This window comes from Notolepis coatsorum (assembly GCF_963971535.1).
Source record: "Notolepis coatsorum genome assembly, contig: SCAFFOLD_550, whole genome shotgun sequence".
Lineage (NCBI taxonomy): Eukaryota > Metazoa > Chordata > Actinopteri > Aulopiformes > Paralepididae > Notolepis > Notolepis coatsorum.
Genome location: NW_028171463.1, coordinates 8,751 through 31,578, shown reverse-complemented (window position 1 = coordinate 31,578; position 22,828 = coordinate 8,751). Strand labels below are relative to the sequence as shown.

Here is a 22,828-nt window from a genome sequence, read left to right as displayed (position 1 = left end):
TGTACTGTATCCTGTATGTACTGTATCCTGTATGTACTGCACTGTATCCTGTATGTACTGTATCCTGTATGTACTGTACTGTATCCTGTATGTACTGTATCCTGTATGTACTGTATCCTGTATGTACTGTATCTTGTATGTACTGTACTGTATCCTGTATGTACTGTATCTTGTATGTACTGTATCCTGTATGTACTGTATCGTGTATGTACTGTATCCTGTATGTACTGTATCCTGTATGTACTGTATCCTGTATGTACTGTATCCTGTATGTACTGTATACTGTATGTACTGTATCCTGTATGTACTGTATCCTGTATGTACTGTATCCTGTATGTACTGCATCATGTATGTACTGTATCCTGTATGTACTGTACTGTATGTACTGTATCCTGTATGTACTGTATCCTGTATGTACTGTACTGTCTGTACTGTATCATGTATGTACTGTATCCTGTATGTACTGTATCCTGTATGTACTGTATCCTGTATGTACTGTACTGTATGTACTGTATCCTGTATGTACTGTATCCTGTATGTACTGTATCATGTATGTACTGTATCCTGTATGTACTGTACTGTATGTACTGTATCCTGTATGTACTGTATCCTGTATGTACTGCATCCTGTATGTACTGTATCCTGTATGTACTGTATCCTGTATGTACTGTATCCTGTATGTACTGTACTGTATCCTGTATGTACTGTATCCTGTATGTACTGTACTGTATCCTGTATGTACTGTATCCTGTATGTACTGTACTGTATGTACTGTATCCTGTATGTACTGTATCCTGTATGTACTGCATCATGTATGTACTGTATCCTGTATGTACTGTATCCTGTATGTACTGTATCCTGTATGTACTGTACTGTATCCTGTATGTACTGTATCCTGTATGTACTGTACTGTATCCTGTATGTACTGTATCCTGTATGTACTGTATACTGTATGTACTGTACTGCATCCTGTATGTACTGTATCCTGTATGTACTGTATCCTGTATGTACTGTATCCTGTATGTACTGTATCCTGTATGTACTGTACTGCATCCTGTATGTACTGTATCCTGTATGTACTGTATCCTGTATGTACTGCATCCTGTATGTACTGTATCCTGTATGTACTGTATCCTGTATGTACTGTATCTTGTATGTACTGTACTGTATCCTGTCTGTACTGCATCCTGTATGTACTGTATCCTGTATGTACTGCATCCTGTATGTACTGTACTGTATCCTGTATGTACTGTATCCTGTATGTACTGTATCCTGTATGTACTGTACTGTATCCTGTATGTACTGTATCCTGTATGTACTGCATCCTGTATGTACTGTACTGTATCCTGTATGTACTGTATCCTGTATGTACTGCACTGTATCCTGTATGTACTGTATCATGTATGTACTGTATCATGTATGTACTGTATCCTGTATGTACTGTATCCTGTATGTACTGTACTGCATCCTGTATGTACTGTATCCTGTATGTACTGTATCCTGTATGTACTGCACTGTATCATGTATGTACTGTATCCTGTATGTACTGTATCATGTATGTACTGTATCCTGTATGTACTGTATCATGTATGTACTGTACTGCATCCTGTATGTACTGTATCCTGTATGTACTGTATCCTGTATGTACTGTATCATGTATGTACTGTGTACTGTATGTACTGTATCCTGTATGTACTGCATCCTGTATGTACTGTACTGTATGTACTGTATCCTGTATGTACTGCATCCTGTATGTACTGTATCATGTATGTACTGTATCCTGTATGTACTGCATCCTGTATGTACTGTATCCTGTATGTACTGTGTACTGTATGTACTGTATCCTGTATGTACTGTATCCTGTATGTACTGTATGTACTGTACTGTATCCTGTATGTACTGTATCCTGTATGTACTGTATCCTGTATGTACTGTATCCTGTATGTACTGTGTACTGTATGTACTGTATCCTGTATGTACTGTATCCTGTATGTACTGTATGTACTGTATCCTGTATGTACTGTATCATGTATGTACTGCATCCTGTATGTACTGTACTGTATGTACTGTATCCTGTATGTACTGCATCCTGTATGTACTGTATCATGTATGTACTGTATCCTGTATGTACTGTATCCTGTATGTACTGTATCCTGTATGTACTGTATCCTGTATGTACTGTATCCTGTATGTACTGCATCCTGTATGTACTGTATCCTGTATGTACTGTATCCTGTATGTACTGTATCCTGTATGTACTGTATCCTGTATGTACTGTATCCTGTATGTACTGTATCCTGTATGTACTGTATCCTGTATGTACTGTATCCTGTATGTACTGTACTGTATGTACTGTACTGTATGTACTGTATCCTGTATGTACTGTATCCTGTATGTACTGTACTGTATCCTGTATGTACTGTATCCTGTATGTACTGTACTGTATGTACTGTACTGTATCCTGTATGTACTGTACTGTATCCTGTATGTACTGTATCCTGTATGTACTGTATCCTGTATGTACTGTACTGTATGTACTGTACTGTATCCTGTATGTACTGCATCCTGTATGTACTGCATCCTGTATGTACTGCATCCTGTATGTACTGTATCCTGTATGTACTGTACTGTATCCTGTATGTACTGTATCCTGTATGTACTGTATCCTGTATGTACTGTACTGTATCCTGTATGTACTGTATCCTGTATGTACTGTATCCTGTATGTACTGTATCCTGTATGTACTGTACTGTATGTACTGCATCCTGTATGTACTGTATCCTGTATGTACTGTACTGTATGTACTGTATCCTGTATGTACTGTATCCTGTATGTACTGTATCCTGTATGTACTGTACTGTATGTACTGCATCCTGTATGTACTGCATCCTGTATGTACTGTATCCTGTATGTACTGTATCCTGTATGTACTGTACTGTATGTACTGCATCCTGTATGTACTGTATCCTGTATGTACTGTACTGTATGTACTGTATCCTGTATGTACTGTATCCTGTATGTACTGTACTGTATGTACTGTATCCTGTATGTACTGTATCCTGTATGTACTGTACTGTATGTACTGTATTTTGTATGTACTGTATCCTGTATGTACTGTATCATGTATGTACTGTATCCTGTATGTACTGTATCCTGTATGTACTGTATCCTGTATGTACTGCATCCTGTATGTACTGTATCCTGTATGTACTGTACTGTATGTACTGTACTGTATGTACTGTATCCTGTATGTACTGTATCCTGTATGTACTGTACTGTATGTACTGTATCCTGTATGTACTGTATCCTGTATGTACTGTACTGTATGTACTGTACTGTATGTACTGTATCCTATATGTACTGTATCCTGTATGTACTGTACTGTATGTACTGTACTGTATGTACTGTATCATGTATGTACTGTACTGTCTGTACTGTATCATGTATGTACTGTATCATGTATGTACTGTACTGTATGTACTGTATCATGTATGTACTGTACTGTCTGTACTGTATCATGTATGTACTGTACTGTCTGTACTGTATCCTGTATGTACTGTATCCTGTATGTACTGTATCATGTATGTACTGTACTGTCTGTACTGTATCATGTATGTACTGTATCCTGTATGTACTGTATCCTGTATGTACTGTACTGCATCCTGTATGTACTGTATCCTGTATGTACTGTATCCTGTATGTACTGTATCCTGTATGTACTGCATCCTGTATGTACTGTATCCTGTATGTACTGTACTGTATCCTGTATGTGCTGCATCCTGTATGTACTGTATCCTGTATGTACTGTATCCTGTATGTACTGTATCCTGTATGTACTGTATCCTGTATGTACTGCATCCTGTATGTACTGTATCCTGTATGTACTGCATCCTGTATGTACTGTATCATGTATGTACTGTATCCTGTATGTACTGTATCCTGTATGTACTGTATCCTGTATGTACTGTACTGTATGTACTGTATCCTGTATGTACTGTATCCTGTATCCTGTATGTACTGTATCCTGTATGTACTGTATCCTGTATGTACTGTATCCTGTATGTACTGTATCCTGTATGTACTGTATCCTGTATGTACTGTATCCTGTATGTACTGCATCCTGTATGTACTGTATCCTGTATGTACTGTATCCTGTATGTACTGCACTGCATCCTGTATGTACTGTATCCTGTATGTACTGTATCCTGTATGTACTGTACTGTATCCTGTATCCTGTATGTACTGTATCCTGTATGTACTGCATCCTGTATGTACTGTATCCTGTATGTACTGTATCCTGTATGTACTGCATCCTGTATGTACTGTATCCTGTATGTACTGTATCCTGTATGTACTGTATCCTGTATGTACTGTATCCTGTATGTACTGCATCCTGTATGTACTGTATCCTGTATGTACTGTATCCTGTATGTACTGTACTGTATCCTGTATCCTGTATGTACTGCATCCTGTATGTACTGTATCCTGTATGTACTGTATCCTGTATGTACTGTACTGTATCCTGTATGTACTGTATCCTGTATGTACTGTATCCTGTATGTACTGTACTGTATCCTGTATGTACTGCATCCTGTATGTACTGTACTGTATCCTGTATGTACTGCATCCTGTATGTACTGCATCCTGTATGTACTGTATCCTGTATGTACTGTATCCTGTATGTACTGCATCCTGTATGTACTGTATCCTGTATGTACTGCATCCTGTATGTACTGTACTGTATCCTGTATGTACTGTATCATGTATGTACTGTATCCTGTATGTACTGCACTGTATCCTGTATGTACTGCATCCTGTATGTACTGTACTGTATCCTGTATGTACTGTATCATGTATGTACTGTATCCTGTATGTACTGTACTGTATCCTGTATGTACTGTATCCTGTATGTACTGCACTGTATCCTGTATGTACTGTATCATGTATGTACTGTATCCTGTATGTACTGTATCCTGTATGTACTGTATCCTGTATGTACTGCACTGTATCCTGTATGTACTGTACTGTATCCTGTATGTACTGCACTGTATCCTGTATGTACTGCCCTGTTTCCATTTTTACTCTGATATTCAAAACATGTTCAAAAATAACATGTTCAAAAATGTGTGTGTATGTGTTATTAATACATGCAAAAGCAGTCAGAAAAAAAACTGCTGTGTTCAAGGTGGAAATAAAGAGTTTTTCATTATATTACACAGTGGTGACTTAATTGGGTTTTATGGAAGTTCGGACCAAGAATCCATATTATGTGGACATCATTTTTCTCTAAAAGTACATCTTATCAAAAGATGATACTTAGTTTTTATTCTAATTAGGGTCCAATAAGCCCAAATAGCCAAGAGAAATAAAAAAATGCAGGTAAAAAAAACAGCTTGGGCCTCAGGAGGTAATTTAAGCAAGCCTAGTAATAGACACACTATTTCTGACAATGGGAAAACATTCCCTGAGGTCCATAGATGTCCCTATACCAATAACATGCTAATGAACCTTGTAGAAGTGGAGCAATCTTCCATTTACTTATGTATGTATTTTTAGGCGGATTTTCAGAAAATAGGGCTCGGGTTTAAGAGGTTAAAAGCCTCTAGGCTGTTGTTTTATACATACAGTATGTTGATCTCTACTCTACCCTCAAAGTGCACCAAATTGATGCATTTAAAATTCTAAAAGAAAATTCTAAAATCTTCTCCGGACCACGCCCCAAATGTTACAAATCTTACTGCCCTCTAGTGGCGAGTTGTGGTAACTGCAGAGTCTCTGCTCTGGCTTCAGTGTTGATTGATTGATTGATTGATTGATTGATTGATTGATTGATTGATTGATTGGAGATTTTATTAACACATTGCAGAATGGATACAATACAGTACAGCTCAATACACACAATTGTTAAGGGGATGCAGACCAGAGAAAGACTTTCGTCCTGTTTACATCAGGGTCCCCCATTTTCAATTCATCGTAACATATATGACATACACAACATACAGATATACAGTACTGTTACATCCAGACATTTATGACATACAAGATATACAAATGTACTGTTTATTTACAGATAGTTTCTAAAAGAGAATATATACATTTGAGGGGGAAGAAACTGTACATTGGAAAGGGATATCTATTCGACACTAGTGAATTATAAATGTAATCTTTACATAGACTGACTTGTTTCTGTTTAAAACTATAGGACCAGTGAATTAGAAATGTAATATTTACATAGACTGACTTGTGTTTCTGCTTAAAACCATAGGACCCGTGGAGACAGCGGCTGGGGGCCTGAGCTCCTGCCTATAGAACTCAGCTAGAGTCATGTGTTGCCGGTTCGAAAGGCTGTTTCAAACGAATGCTTTTTCTATTACCTACATCCAAACGAGGTACCTAATTAGGAAGGTTCCTAGTTAGGTAGCAAGGTGATAGGAAGCTTCCTTGCATTTGAGACACGTTCATAGTTCGATCAAAATATAATGTTTATGTCTATAACTCTGCTATTGTGTTACTTTAAAGTGAAACAAGAGAGTTCTATTGTGAAACAGTTCTCTCATCTGCCTACTTTATATACATTTCACACTGATTGGGTGCTTGTGCCTGCCTCTTAAAATATCCCCTTTCGTCATACAGTGAATGTATGTAGCTCTTATTGGCCTAAATCCCAACAGTAGTGGATCAAGTATGGAGCTCATCAGGAAGTGATAAGTTACAGGTTGAAAAAACTCTCAGCTCTGAACTAGGCAAAATCTGCACGGGGCTCACTAATAACAAACTATCATTACACCTGGGTAAAACAGAGTCCATTCTCTTCGGATCAAATAACAAACTCAGCAAGACCGACGGCTTCTCAGTTACAGTGGGTGACAATATTGTCACAAGGAAAGATGAAATTACATACCTGGGTTCCATCGTAGAGGCAAATCTTTCCTGTGACAAAATGGCATCCAATGTAATAAAAAAAAGTCAACCAACGAACTAGATTCTTGTACCGGATCTCCTCTCTGGTAAACAAGAATACCCTGAAGACTCTGGCAGGAGCACTCATTCAAGGGTACTATGACTATGCTTGCACCTCATGGTACCAAAGCACCTCAAAGGCGCTAAAAACAAGATTACAAACATCACAAAACAAACTGGTCAGACTACTACTTGACCTTACTCCTAGAACCCACCTCACCCCTGCCCACTTTGACTACCTATAGGATGGCTTAGAGTAGACGACAGAGTACAGCAACTTGCAATGGGCCTGGTCTACAAGATACACTACACCACACAGGTACCCATGTACATGTCGAAATACTTCCCAAAGGTCAGTGAATACCACGCCCTCACAACACCAGAGGGAGTTCCACAAATCATGTGCAACCCAGATTCGGCACAAACAAGGGACTAAACACATTTCGCAATTATGCCACAACAATGTGGAACGCCCTACCCACAGCCGTAAAAAAGATGTGAATCAGGGGCGTTTTTAGGGTTAGAATTTTTTATTAATTTTTTTTTAACACAGAAATACGCAATTTTAGAGTAATTAGAGATGAATACTGAATAACTAGAATCATTAGAGGTTCTCAAAGTGAGGCCCAGGTCCATGAGAGGGATCTGGGCAGTCCCCATAGAAAATTCAAAGTTAACTGGACCAAATCATCAGTTTCTTATTTATTTATTTAACCTTTATTTAGCCAGATAAAACATTGATCTGGTCCAAGAAGCCCCAACAGGAGTACAAATATACATATTAGGGCTGCAACGATTAGTCGACATAATCGACGACGTCGATTATGAAAAATCGTCGACGAGATATTGTTGCGTCGATTAGTCATTAAAAACAATAACAATTAATAATAAGTAACTGCAATGCGCAAATGTAGCTACATTAGTTAGCCAACAACCAGCCAGGCAGCGCCGTTATCTCACGGGACGAGTAGCTACATTAGTTAGCCAACAACCAGCCAGGCAGCGCCGTTATCTCACGGGACGAGTAGCTACATTAGTTAGCCAACAACCAGCGCCGTTATCTCCCGGGACGAGTAGCTTCATTAGTTAGCCAGCAACCAGTCAAGCTAACGTTAGCTGGCTCCAGCAGCTTGTTGATGTCGTCGGGAGCATTTAGCCTGCTTGCTACCTAGCTCCACTTCAACCAGCATCGGGAGATCCAGCAGCTTGTCGATGTGCTAATAGCCTCAGCAACCTAACGTTAGCTGGCTCCAGCAGATCGACAAGCTGCTGGAGCCAGCTAAGGTTAGCTTGCTGAGGCTATTAGCACATCGACAAGCTGCTGGAGCTCCCGATGCTGGTTGAAGTGGAGCTAGGTAGCCAGCAGGCTAAATGCTCCGCGACGCTGAACTGCATGCGCCGGTCTGTCTGTCTTGTGGAACGTCTGCATTGCATTTATTACAAATAGCAAGCGATCTTTTTACTCTGAAACTCCGAGTACCGACGCGGCCATCTTTGTTGTTAACGTTAACTTGCGTGGCTACGTCACAGCCAAGAAAGGGAGCGCTGGATTTGTGTAAAACGCCCTGTTCCTAAACCACACGCTGTCAGTCGTAGCACAGTACTGACAAAACGGGAGGAGACTTTAGTCAAAACAAACGCACTTCATTCCAATTGCACTTGACTCAATGCACTGACTGACTGTATTGTTCTTGACTTCAACATTTCAAATACATTTCATTTAAAGTTGCAAGATCCAAATTCAAATGTTTCATGAGTCATTATTTTAATTTGCTATGGGATCATCATGTTATGATGTTGTTGTTTGGTCCTGACAAGAGTCTCAAAGTCTGGGGTGATGGTAGACAAGCAACTCTGAGGTCATGCTCAATGTCCAATCTGTTCCTCTGCTCTGTCTTCAGCTGGACCAGAGCTGAGAAGCCACTTTCACAAAGATAGGTAGTTTAAAAAAAATATATATATATATATATCATTTTTTTTTTTTTTTTTTTTTTTTACATTGGTTCTCGATTAGTCGACTAATCAAAAAAATAATCGGCAGATTAGTCGACTACCAAAATAGTCATTAGTTGCAGCCCTAATACATATATACACATATATATACATATATATATATATAATATATATACATATACTGTACATACACACATATACACCAATAACAAAATAAAAACACAGTTAAGAATCATACACATAAGCAAATAAACAAACAAACAAACATATGCACAGCATATGTACAAAAGAAATAAACAGTTCATCTCTAGTCTTTACAGTTTTCTTCAATTGCATAAACACTCAAATCAAAAGTATTACACAATTATCAAAACCTTACACTCAAGGAGCAAAATATAGGCCCAGATTTGCACCCCTACAATGTCAGCCTCACACTTTTTGCAAAACAATACACAGTGATTTGCAAAACACTAAACACACTTGCATTACATTAGACACAGAATGTCAAATTACCACTGATGGCTGGTTAAACACAGCCATCAGATGCACAAACACACCATTGGCCATTGCTTAATTGTAGATACACCAATCAGGTTTAAGCACTATAAAAATGCAGCAGGTGAGTTCACCTGTCTTCAACCAAAATGGAAGGAGAGTGAAGTACTGTACACAGAGAACGTGAAAATATACAATACATCCACCAAACACTACACAAGACAACCAATGATGCAGACTGATGAAAATATACATTTTCTCCCATTTTCCCAATTCAGTAAACATGGAGAATCACAACAAAAAATTATCTTGCCAGATCCAGCTAGGCAAAGAGATAATGTCTAGTATTTTCTGTTTACATTTTTTCAATGTTGTTTTTGTTTTACTGTAATTTTAACCTGTACTGGATACAGTATTTTATGTTTGTCTGATATTTGCTGAGCTTACAGTGTTATGCACATAGTAGCATGAAAACTGGGACATGTATTGTTGTGATTCTCCATGTTGAAATGTTGACTGATTTGGTTATATGGAGAGAACATTTATATTTTCATCAGTCTGCATCATTGATTTGGGTATATGTAGATACATAAATTATAATTTCATCACAGCATTGGTCTTGTGTAGTGTTTGGTGAATTTATTGTATATTTGCACATTCTCTGCGTACTTCACTTACAGTACTCTAATCACTGAGAAGTAGAATTGCTAAATGTGTTTTAGGTTAAGCACAGCAGTGTGTGTAACTGGTTCAAACAGAATTAAGTCATATGAAACGTGTGTTTCATATGGTAACAAAATGTAGTTTTTATAAATTAGTGTATGGTTTTAACAAGTGTTTAATTTAGCAAAGGATCTGATGTGTTCTGATAATTGTGTGTGTGGTTGTGCTAATTGTGTCTTTTGAAACACCGGGCCCCGTTTTCAAAATCATGCTTAGGCAATCGAAAAAAAAACTGTATTGTGTGTTTCATTATATACATATGTTTCAGTCTTCTCATAAAAAAAATATTCGATTTTGGGGTCTTTTCCTGCCTTTGGTCCGCTTTGCATTCACATCTCAAATGAACCGCAGCAGGGTTCACTTGCAAGAGTGAATGAGCTTTCACACCACCCCAAACCAACCGGACTATCCAAGGAAATGAACCAGGGTCCGATTAAAGCTTATTATAGGACACGACATGGGTATGGATGGCTCCAGGTGCTGCTGCGTTAAAGTGCACATCTTCAATATCTGTACTATTTAAAAGCACAGTGCAGGACACACTCAAAGGTTATCGCACCTCAGAGATGGCAGTGGACATGTATGACAGGACAAAGGCCATATGTAATGGCCTTTGGATTGAGGAACATACTACCAGCCAAAGGAGGAAGCAGAAAAGGATGGACGAGTATGTAGTTGAGTCATCTTGTGGCACAAGCTCAGACCTCAGCTCAGAGACTGTTCTATCCAGTCGTCGACAGAATGCTGCAAGAGCTTGAGAGCAGGTTCTCATGAGTTGGATAACAACTTATGAGAGGCATACAGGCATGTTATCCAGCCTCAGACCAGTTTCTCTCAGTGGAATTGCTGCAACCCCTCGCCACACATTACAATATCCAACTATTGCCAGAGGAGATCACAGTTGCAAAGTGTTTCCTGGTCAGGACAGGCAGAGATGCAGTCCCTACTATCCAAAGTGTCTTTTCCCTCCTGGATGACAATAATAATAATAATAATAATAATAATAATAATAATAATAATAATAATAATAATAATAATAATAATAATAATAATAATAATAATAATAATGCATTTGATTTATAAGGCGCCTTTCAGGACACTTAAAAAAAAGTCCACAAATCGGTGAATGAAAAGATTATAGGATCAAATGAAAACTACTTACTAAAAATGGATGTTTAAAAGTACTAAAAACCAACAACAAATACCAGACACTAACAAACATTCAGCACAGACAATGGGAATGCTGACAAAAAAAAAAAGTAAAAAAGAAAAAAATTTAAACAATTTTTTTTTAAGATCCGGGGCTAGGAGAAAAACATCCGGGGCTAAAGCCCCGGAAGCCCAGGGCTAACGACGCCACTGATGTGAATCCCTACCCACATTCAAAACCGCTCTTAAAGAGCACCTACGGGAGGCTGCAATTCAAAACCGGGTCCCTGTAAATGTCCAACCCCCCCCCCCACCCCTTCCTAATAGACAGTCTCCTCCCCACCATATGTATATATTTTCTCCCCACCGTATATTATATATATTTTTTTTCTTTCACCCACCCACCCCCTCCTAATGTACAGTCTCCTCCCCATCATATGTATATATTCTCTGTTAGGATCTATGGGTAACAGTACTATATATTTGCATATCGTATATGTCACAAATGTAACAGTACTATATACCTGTATGTCCCTATGCCATAAATGTCATGTATGTTGTGTATGTCATAAATGTCACTATGAATTGAAAATGGGGGACCCCGATGTAAACAAGACAAACGTCTTTCTCTGGTCTGCAACCCCTTAACAATTGTGTGTATTGAGCCATACTGCATTGTACCCATTCTACAATCTGTTAAATAAAGTTTTCATTCATTCATTCATTCATTCATTCATTCATTCATTCATTCATTCATTCATTCATTCATCAATAAAAACATGTTTTCTGAAATTACAAGTTCATGCCTATTTGTTGTCGTGGTTATTATGACTTGACTTGCATACAACCATTTTAAGCCTCCGGTACGATACTTTAACATTTCCCATCTGGCAACACAACAATCCATATACTGTACTGTTCTACGACTACAGCAGCTACAGTAATATAGGAAGAGGGTGTTAATATAGCAGGTATATTTAATATACGTTATGCATTCCACAAATAATCCCTCACGTTTTATTTTATTGCTTTGTTATTATTTATTGTAATTTTTGTATTCTCAAAGTTGTAGCAGAGGATCGTTTTTGGGAGCTGGGTCTTTTATTTTGAAATCGTCACTTCCTCCCGAAGTGACGTACTTGCTTTTTTCTCGCGCGAGCGACGTTATGGTATCTGGCTTCACGTCCCGTTTATACCTCAGAGACTGTCTCTGTGGATGATAGAAGGTACGTAGTTGTCCGAGTTACCTTGATATATATTTCTGGTCTTAAGAGTCGATAATGTTGTAAAATAAGTTTCCAAATAATGAACCGGGTTTGCACAGTAATTGGATGTTAATGATGTGCAGTTGTTTATATAAGAGATTTGGCCGTACTGGAGTTTTCTCCAACCGCAGATGTGTGTGCTACCGACGCCATTAAGTGCTTAATGCTGACGCGTTGTATATTTCTTTTACATGACGGGTATGTCGTGATGTTTGTTTTTGGTCAATTGTGTTTTGAATTGTTTATTTTCTAATGTCTAATGTCCAATTCTAACCTCAGTCTATCTGTGAATGATAGAGAAATGTGTGTGCTCACGACGCCATTAAGTGCTACCGCCGCCATCTTGGTATGGTGGAAAACAAACTGATTTCTAGATCAAATGTATGCGTTGAGATCCGTTTTTATTTACATATTTGATCACATTCTTGTTCATTTCATAACCTTTTCATATAATTTGTTTTGAAAATATTGAGGCCAACATGGCATTTCACTATTTCCAAAGCCTTTCTGGTGATTCTAAGGCAGGAAAAAAAAGGCATGTAGGCTACTTGAAGAGAATGGATTAACGTTATGGTGAAGTAGCTAGCAGCTAACATTTCTCTGCTGTTTACAGTCTCACAGCCTATAAAACTTAATTTACGATATATACATATTTGTTCCTTATTCTCACCTGTTATGAAATGGGTAGAGCAGACATACGTATGATTTGACTTGGGGGGCCAGGGTCTGTAGGTAAATTTAATTTACCTACCTCAGTCGTAAAAAAAAAAATCCAAACTACAATTTCGACAGTTTCCGGCTTGTCATTGCTCCGACTGCTTTGTTGTTGAATCAAGTCAAATCCTAGGTAAGCATATATTGTGCGTGTGAACGTTGACATGAAGAAAAAAAAATTAATACATTTTTTTTTGGTTTCTCACTTGATTCGATACTCGGTAGTACCGACGTGTTTCGGTTCGGTACCTCAAAAGTACCAAATTCGGTACCCATCCCTAGTGCTCATGTCAACACAGGCAGTCTGCTCTAGTCTAGAAGAGCGGACCTCCATGAGCTACCGTTACTGTTTAAACAATGACCCAGTCAACTATTCACTTTTAGTTTAATACATGACGAGGCATTGTCTAACGGTATCTAGCTGGCTAGCTACTGATAGCTGCTGATATCAACAAATGCTCCAGCAATAGTCGACTCGAGTGCATAATACCTCCGTTCCCTCGTTAGCTAGCTTAGCTAGCTCACGTTAGATCTATCTGTCCCAGTAAACTAAATTGTCTTAACGTTATCTACCGGGCTAGCAGTAGCTACAGATAGCTCCTGATATCAATGTCTTATAACATTGATTGAATGCGTATTCTAGCTGAGGGCATGTTGAATGTGATTTGACAAAAGGGTCCAGCTGCATCGCCGGAGAATCCTTGCATGCTGAATGTAGGGTCTAGCTGAATATAGGGTCTAGCTGCAGGGCCGGAGAATCCTTGCTGGAGCTGGAGGCTACTCAAGTATACACACAGACAGTGGAGCTGTTTGCAGATAGCAAGCATTTTGACTTATTGCGTGGTGGCGATTAGGGGTGGGACGATACATCGATCCAGATCGATATATCGATCTATTATCAATAATCAAATAAGATCGATGCCACGTAAAAAGATCGATTCATATTGCGATACTCTTTATTTTGAAAATCCGGCGACGTCATCGCCCCGCGCCCAGTGTTGTGAAACTCAAACTCCGTTTAACATCAACAGCAGTAGCGTCTAGACTAGAGCGTCACTAGAGCAAGACTAGTGTGCCTATTCTGTGACCCAAAACATGTCCCTGCTGTTTTATTCCACAACGGGTCCAATGCATCTAACCTGCTTTGCAATCCTCGTCACTCCATTATGCCCACGTCGCGTTAAAGATCGAAGATAACGTTACTTTAGCGTGAGCTAACAAGCTAACCCAGAGCCGCGTCTATACAAATAGTAGCTCTAGTTCTGCAGACCCCTCTCTGATTGGTTGAGCTCCATTTCTGCCGCCCCTCTGCTGGGAGCTGTCGCGCGGAAATAAGCTGTCTATTGCCATTCTCTAAGACAAACTCTAACCTTAACCAGCTCCTTAACAGCGCCTAAACTTAACCGTTCTAACCTTAACCAACTCCGAAACAATGCCTAACCTTAACCTTAACCATGCCTAACCTTAACCATAGAAAGAATATTGCCATTCTCTAAGACAAACTCTAACCTTAACCAGCTCCTTAACAGCGCCTAAACTTAACCGTTCTAACCTTAACCAACTCCGAAACAATGCCTAACCTTAACCATGCCTAACCGTAACCGGCGAAAGAATACACGTTAAAAAAAAATCACGTTAAAAAAAAAAAATTTGATGGGATTCGAACTCGTCAACAACGGACCGCAGGACCGCTGCTCTGCCAGGTGAGCTGAAGCGCTGAATGAAAATCATGGCGGATTCCGCGATAAGCACCTCAAAGCACCTCGATAACCTTACGCGCGAGGGGCTTCGCTCAACCAATCAGAGAGGGGGCTGCAGAAATGGAGCTCAACCAATCAGAGAGGGGGCTGCAGAAATGGAGCTCAACCAATCAGAGAGGGGTCTGCAGAACTAGAGCTACTATTTGTATAGACGCCCCAGAGCCATAGGCAGAGAGAAGTGGGGACTGGGAGGGTGCATTCTCGGGGATAGCCCCACTAACAGGATCTGGCCGGTACTGCACCTTCGGACTCCCAATATGCTTTTCCAGCCAAAATACAGCTCTGTGACAGTGAATAGGATATTAATATCGAGAAAAAAAAGAAATGAACCAAAAACAGTGAACAGGAGGTCTATTTGTATTTAAAACAATAGATTGTTTTTCATTTAAATGTCTGGAAGAGCTCAAAAATAAAAATGTCATGATATTTCCATTGCCTTTTTTTTGTTGATTTAAATGTTACTGATTGTATTAAATGGGCACATAATATCGTCTCATATCGATCGCAGGCACCTGAATCGAATCATATCGTATCGTGGCAGACTGTGTGATATCGGATAATATCGTATCGTTGTCCAAAGAATCGATATCGTATCGTATCGTGATTAAACTGGTGATTCCCACCCCTAGTGGCGATGTCTCGCAGATAATACAACTAAAAGTATGATTATATAATATATATTTTTATTAAAAACAATTTTTTATATAAAATATATATATATATATATTTTTAATCAAAAAAAATTTGGCAGGTAAGAAATATGCTTGGCGGGTAGACTCTTCCCATCTACCCGCCACTGGCCGGTGAGTCAAAAAGTTAATTTCGCTCCCTGGTATATACATTTGAGGGGGAATACATTTACATTAAGTCATTTAATTCATTCAATACCATAGTCCCCTCCAAACTCATAGCCAAGCTCAGGGACCTGGGCTTGAACTATGACCTCTGCCAGTGGGTCTTGGACTTCCTGACGGGCAGACCCCAGGTGGTGAGAGCAGGCAACTGCACCTCCTCATCCATCACCCTCAACATAGGGGCCCCCCAGGGCTGTGTTCTGAGTCCCCTCCTCTACTCCCTGTACACACACGACTGTGTGGCTCAGCGGAGTAACAACACAATCATCAAATTTGCTGACGACACAGTAGTGGTGGGCCTGATCTCTGCAAACGACGAGAGGGCCTACCTGGAAGAGGTCAAGGTCCTGGCGGGATGGTGCCAGGAAAACAGCCTCTCCCTGAACGTCAGCAAAACAAAGGAGATGATTGTGGACTTCAGGTGGTCGGGGGTCAATGACTACAGCCCCCTCAGCATCGACGGGGCACCGGTTGAGAGAGTGAACAGCTTTAAGTACCTCCGAGCCCACATATCAGAGGACTTGACATGGACCACACACATTGACAGTAGGGCTGGGCGATATGACGATATTATATAAATATCGGGTACAGTTCATTGACGATACACTTTTTCAACGTATCGTGGATATCGTGAATTTTTGCCCAAGAGGATTGTGTTGCGTCAATCTGTCCACACGTTACTCGTTCATATCTCAGCCCGTGCTGAGATATGCCCATTCCGCGGTCTGTTTAATAAAGTTTTCAATCAGACAGATGTATGGAAAGGCTTTTATTATAACATTCGTTGTAGTAAAATCATTATGCCTCATTTAGTCATCCTGTGGAGCACTGGTCTCCTACTCGACGGCCGCGGGGAGCTAACGTTAGTAGCTTTGTTGATGTTCAGCACACAGGACATTCAGGAAGTCAAAAACTAACAGCGCTTGCCGATTGGTGCTAAGAACAGCAGGGCGGGTGCAAGCGCTGTGACGTAATTGGCAGACTCGACTGTCAATCAAAATTATTATGTTTCTGTCAGAATGAACGAATGAAAACTTTATTAAAAGGTTGCAGAATGGGTACAATACAGTACAGGAGGATGAAGACTAGAAAAAGACTTTCGGCATTTTTACATAAGGGTCCTCCATTTTCAATTCATCAAAACATTTAGAGACATACATATATACAGTAGTTTCATAAAAATGCTAAAATGCTATTGATTGATTGATTTAAAACTTTATTAACATATTGCAGAATGGGTACAGTACAGCTCAATACATACAATTGTTAAGGGGATGCAGACCAGAGAAAGACTTTAGTCTTGTTTACATCAGGGTCCCCCATTTTCAATTCATCATATTTCATATCTAAATCATATAATATCTCATTGCTAAATATATGCAATATATAATCTAAATCTAATATATAATATAAAAATGCTAAATGCATGGGTATTTTATTTTGTCTTTAATGTTAGTTTGCAAGCTTGCAAACTCAAATACTGTCTTGGTAAGCCTCATAATGAATTGTTTGGGGTAAAAAAGAAAAACATCGTGATGTGTATCGTGTATCGCCGAAAGGTCAGAAAATATCGTGATATCATATTTAGGCCATATCGCCCAGCCCTAATTGACAGTGTTGTGAAGAAGGCACGACAACGCCTCTACTTCCTCAGGCGCCTAAGGAAGTTCCAAGTCAGTCAAAAGATCCTTAAGAACTTCTACTCTTGTACAATAGAGAGCATCCTGACTGGCAACATCACCTCCTGGTTTGGGAATAGCACTGCACAAGACCGAAGCAGACTACAAAGAGTGACACGTTCAGCCGAACACACAATTGGAGGGGGGCTCCCCACCCTCCAGAACATTTACAACAAGCGGTGCAGGGGCAAGGCTAAGAGAATCATTAAGGACTCCAGCCACCCGAACAACTGCCTCTTTGAACTGCTGCGGTCAGGCAAGCTCTCTCGCTCGCTCCCTCTCTCGTTTACGACACACATACACAACTTAACTTTCGTCTCGTTTACATTAGGGTCCCCCATTTTCAACTTAACTTTCGTCTCGTTTACATAGACAGTAATGTTACATCTAGACATTTATGACATACCAGATCTACAAATATACAGCACTGTTTGTGATACAAAAATATAGTAATAATAGAGTATATACATTTGAGGGGGAATACATTTACATTAAGTCATTTAATTCATTCAATACCATAGTCCCCTCCAAACTCATAGCCAAGCTCAGGGACCTGGGCTTGAACTATGACCTCTGCCAGTGGGTCTTGGACTTCCTGACGGGCAGACCCCAGGTGGTGAGAGCAGGCAACTGCACCTCCTCATCCATCACCCTCAACATAGGGGCCCCCCAGGGCTGTGTTCTGAGTCCCCTCCTCTACTCCCTGTACACACGACTGTGTGGCTCAGCGGAGTAACAACACAATCATCAAATTTGCTGACGACACAGTAGTGGTGGGCCTGATCTCTGCAAACGACGAGAGGGCCTACCTGGAAGAGGTCAAGGTCCTGGCGGGATGGTGCCAGGAAAACAGCCTCTCCCTGAACGTCAGCAAAACAAAGGAGATGATTGTGGACTTCAGGTGGTCGGGGGTCAATGACTACAGCCCCCTCAGCATCGACGGGGCACCGGTTGAGAGAGTGAACAGCTTTAAGTACCTCGGAGCCACATATCAGAGGACTTGACATGGACCACACACATTGACAGTGTTGTGAAGAAGGCACGACAACGCCTCTACTTCCTCAGGCGCCTAAGGAAGTTCCAAGTCAGTCAGAAGATCCTTAAGAACTTCTACTCATGTACAATAGAGAGCATCCTGACTGGCAACATCACCTCCTGGTTTGGGAATAGCACTGCACAAGACCGAAGCAGACTACAAAGAGTGACACGTTCAGCCGAACACACAATTGGAGGGGGGCTCCCCACCCTCCAGAACATTTACAACAAGCGGTGCAGGGGCAAGGCTAAGAGAATCATTAAGGACTCCAGCCACCCGAACAACTGCCTCTTTGAACTGCTGCGGTCAGGCAAGCGATACCGGAGTCTCAAGGCGAGCACAGAAAGGCTCAGAAGAAGCTTCTATCCCCAGGCCATCAGGCTGCTCAACGAACAATAAACACTACACAACAACCATCAAATGCACATAGCACACACATCCACACGCACACACTCACTTTAAACAAACACACTGCAGCACCCACTCTCCACACTTTATATTTATTGATAAAGGATTTGCACTACAACTCGTACACCTTAGTGTTGTCAAAAATATCGAAGTATCGATACATATCGATACTGAATATTTAAAACGGCTTCGATACTCATTTCCCGAAGTACCGATACTTTCTGCAGTATCGGTACCAGCTGGCGAGTGTTCTACCGCAAGTTGTTGACGCGCTGTTCAGAGTGCTCAGCACGCTTGCCCCCCGGCTCCTCCGAGTCCAGCCCTCCCCCTCACAGAGTCACAGAGAGCCGTCTTCTTCAGTTAGTAAACAAACATTTTAGCTGAAGATGGTAAATGCAGAGCCTCCGCAACTTGTGCTTGTGGATAAAGAAAACAGCAGAAGTGCTGTTTGGAGGTACTTCGGGTTTCAAGTAAACAACGAAGGACGAGCTACAAATGCCCCAATGCTATTTGCAAGCGGTGTTAGAGCAGTGCCAGCGCCGATCTCCATAAAGAAATGAAAGCGGTTCGTGACAGCTGCTCTTTCAACGTCACTGTGACTGAAGCATTAAACCATTAACTCTAGTTTAATACATGATACGTTGTCTACTGATGGCGCATAATATCAACAGCTGATTCGTTGTAACGTTACAGCTACCAGCTAACGTTAGCTACTGCTAGCTCCGTTAGCTTAGCTGGCTACTTGTATAATTACTGCATGGTAACGGAGTAACGTTAACGTTTAAACGTTATGTCGAGGTCATACAATACTACAGTCGACATAAGGTTAACGTTACCCCGTTTCCATCAAGTGTTTAAATAGCAGCAATCTTGTTGAAAATGTAACGTTACTAAAATGCTCCGAGCATAGCCTCTCTCTCTCTCTTATCGCTACCTCTCTCTCTCTCTCTCTCTCTCTCTCTCTCTCGTTATCTTTAAATAAAAACGAAACTGTTACTAACTGTAATACAAACAGTTCAGTTTGTCAGGTACATGCAACACAGATTACAGTGTTTACGTCTGTCTGCTTGAGAAAATACCATGTTCTGCATTTGCAATAAAAATTATTGAAGTGAGATGAACAGTTATTTTTAAATGTGTGATCTAAGGATAAACAAAGGGTTTTAAAATTGTTATATTTATCTTCTCTTAGTACCAGAGAAGCTAAATTTGTTTAAAAAAAAATATATATATATATATATATATTTTTTTTTTTTGATATCGAAATAATATCGAAGTATCGATACTTTTCAAGGTATCGTATCGAAGTTGAAATTCCAGTATCGTGACAACACTAGTACACCTTACTGTAAATTGTACCTAAATTGTACCTCATCCCATTTCTGCTTTGCACTATATAGTATTGTATATTAGTACACTGCATAGTATATTGTATATTATATGGTAACTCAGTTACGTCTATTCTGCATCGAACATTGTACATATGTCTATACTGAACACTGTGATCTCATTTTTTACTTCTAATTTACATGCTATACTATGTTATTTCATACTTATCTTGTCTAGCACAGTCTCTGGAGCGTAACAGTAAGAAGCATTTTGTATAAAAGTATTCTGTACTTCTGTATGACAACTATTAAAGAAACTTGAAACTTAGCTGATGCTTTTATCCAAAGCAACTTACAAGTTCTGTACGACAAGTCATCAGGAAGGGCACAACTCTATCAGCTGAGTAACAATGTTCATAAAGTGTTGAGTGCTACAGTGTATGTTAGTTTATTAGGACAAGTGCATGACCGTAAGGTTAATTAGGGTTAGATTTTTTTAATTTTAATTTTTTAATTCAGATAATGGTTGAAGAAGTGCGTCTTTAGTCGACGGCGAAAGATTGGACGGGTTTCGGCTGTCCTAACTGTAGGGATGCACCAATATGAAAATTTGCCTCCGATACCGATTGTTCAACTAACACAATCGGCCGATACCGATTCCGATATTTGTGGCAACAATTTTTTTTTAAATATTTTTTAAATATATATTTTTGTAATATTATTTTCTTTTTTTTATGAAACTACTGTATATTTGTGTTACAAATTGTGCTCACCGATATGAACATAGGCCTCTTTACTTACTTAAAAAAAGGAAACATCAAGAAATAGCACTATCTCTCTCCCAGTATGTTCTGCAGGGCTGCATCTAGATACTAGTTCTCCCAGCATGGTCTACCCTGCTGGGCTGCAGCGAGATACTATTGTCTCAACCAATGAAATTTTGATTGACAGTCGATTCTGCCAATTACGTCACACACCGCTTGCACCCGCCTCTGCTGTTACCACCAATCGGCAAGCCGTATACATTTTTTACTTCGGCTTTTGTCCGCCATTGCTTTTGAGTTGACGAGAGCTTTTCTACAATAACAACAATGGCGGCGCGGCTGACGTTTAGCTTTTAGCTCTGCAGGATGACTTAAATGAGGCATAATGATTTTACTGCAACTAATGTTATAATAAAACAAGCCTTTCTATACATGTGTCTGATTGAAAACGTTATTAACAGATTGCAGAATGGGTAAAACTCAGGGCTCTGTGAGCAACGGAAGGAACTGAGCTAGTATGAACGCTTGCTACGTTCGGGTAAATAATATGCTGATGTTATTGAACACGTGTAACACTAACTATATAATGTTAATGCCACAAAACGAATGCCTTGTTAATTATAAGTAGTAACTTTGATGCAGTAGCTTGTGTGTGTGTGTGTGTAGGGGGGACTGGGGACGGCGTTGTGCAGGTCGCTACACAAATTGATGGATATTTATCGGCTACTGCCATCGGCACATTCGAGCTTATCGGCCGATAGGCCGATTGCAGTCAGCAAGGCACTTATCGGCCGATACCGATACCCGACCGATACATCGGTGCACCCCTACCTGAAACCCGATAGTAGGGGTGTAACGGTACGCGGATACGTACTGTACCGCCTCAATGTGGTCCTCCGGTACAGTACGCGCTGTGCACCGAGCGATTGCAGTCAACAAGGCACTTATCGGCCGATACCGATACCCGACCGATACATCGGTGCACCCCTATATTGTATGGTAACTCAGTTACTTCTATTCTGCATCGAACATTGTACATATGTCTATACTGAACACTGTGACCTATTTTTACTTCTATTTTACATGCTATACTATTTTATTTCATACGTATCTTGTCTAGCACAGTCTCTGGAGCGTAACAGTAAGAAGCATTTTGTATAAAAGTATTCTGTACTTCTGTATGACAACTATTAAAGAAACTTGAAACTTGAATGTAATATCATGTCTTCCTGAATGTATTATCATATCTTCCTGAATGTAATATCATGTCTTCCTGAATGTAATATCATATCTTCCTGAATGTAACATCATATCTTCCTGAATGTAATATCATGTCTGTCTGCAGCAGGATGGAAACTGAGCTGTTCATGGAGTGTGAGGAGGAGGAGCTGGAGCCATGGCAGCAGGTTGATGATGAGGTCGATGAGGACAAGGACTTCATAGACCCCTACAGTGAACCTGGTGAGTAGAGGCACTGTTGATTAGATTAGATTGTACTTTATTGTCATTATATTGGCATACAACGAGATTTGGGACTCAAACTTAAGGTGTAGTAATAAAATCACACAAGTAATAAGAGAAACATAAAATAATATACAAGAACATAAAATACTATACAATAAGACGATGTTACAATCCTGTACAATATACAAAATAACAACAATATACAGAATTGTTGAGTTAAAACTCATGAGTGGAGCATGTCAAGACACCTCAGACAACTACCAACTACATCTCCCA

The 22,828-nt window shown here is 39.9% G+C and overlaps 1 protein-coding gene across 1 annotated transcript in view; it reads left to right on the top strand.

Moving 5' to 3' along the window:
* LOC311248256 (uncharacterized protein) overlaps positions 1 to 22,557 on the top strand; it is a gene marked incomplete at both ends in the record, with an annotated part of 119,605 nt that extends 97,048 nt beyond the window's left edge. The window contains one exon of the mRNA XM_084339173.1: positions 22,434 to 22,557. Within this exon, the coding sequence (XP_084195299.1) occupies positions 22,434 to 22,557 (124 nt within the window). The remainder of the gene's footprint in view (positions 1 to 22,433) is intronic.
* Positions 22,558 to 22,828: the final 271 nt, after the last annotated feature.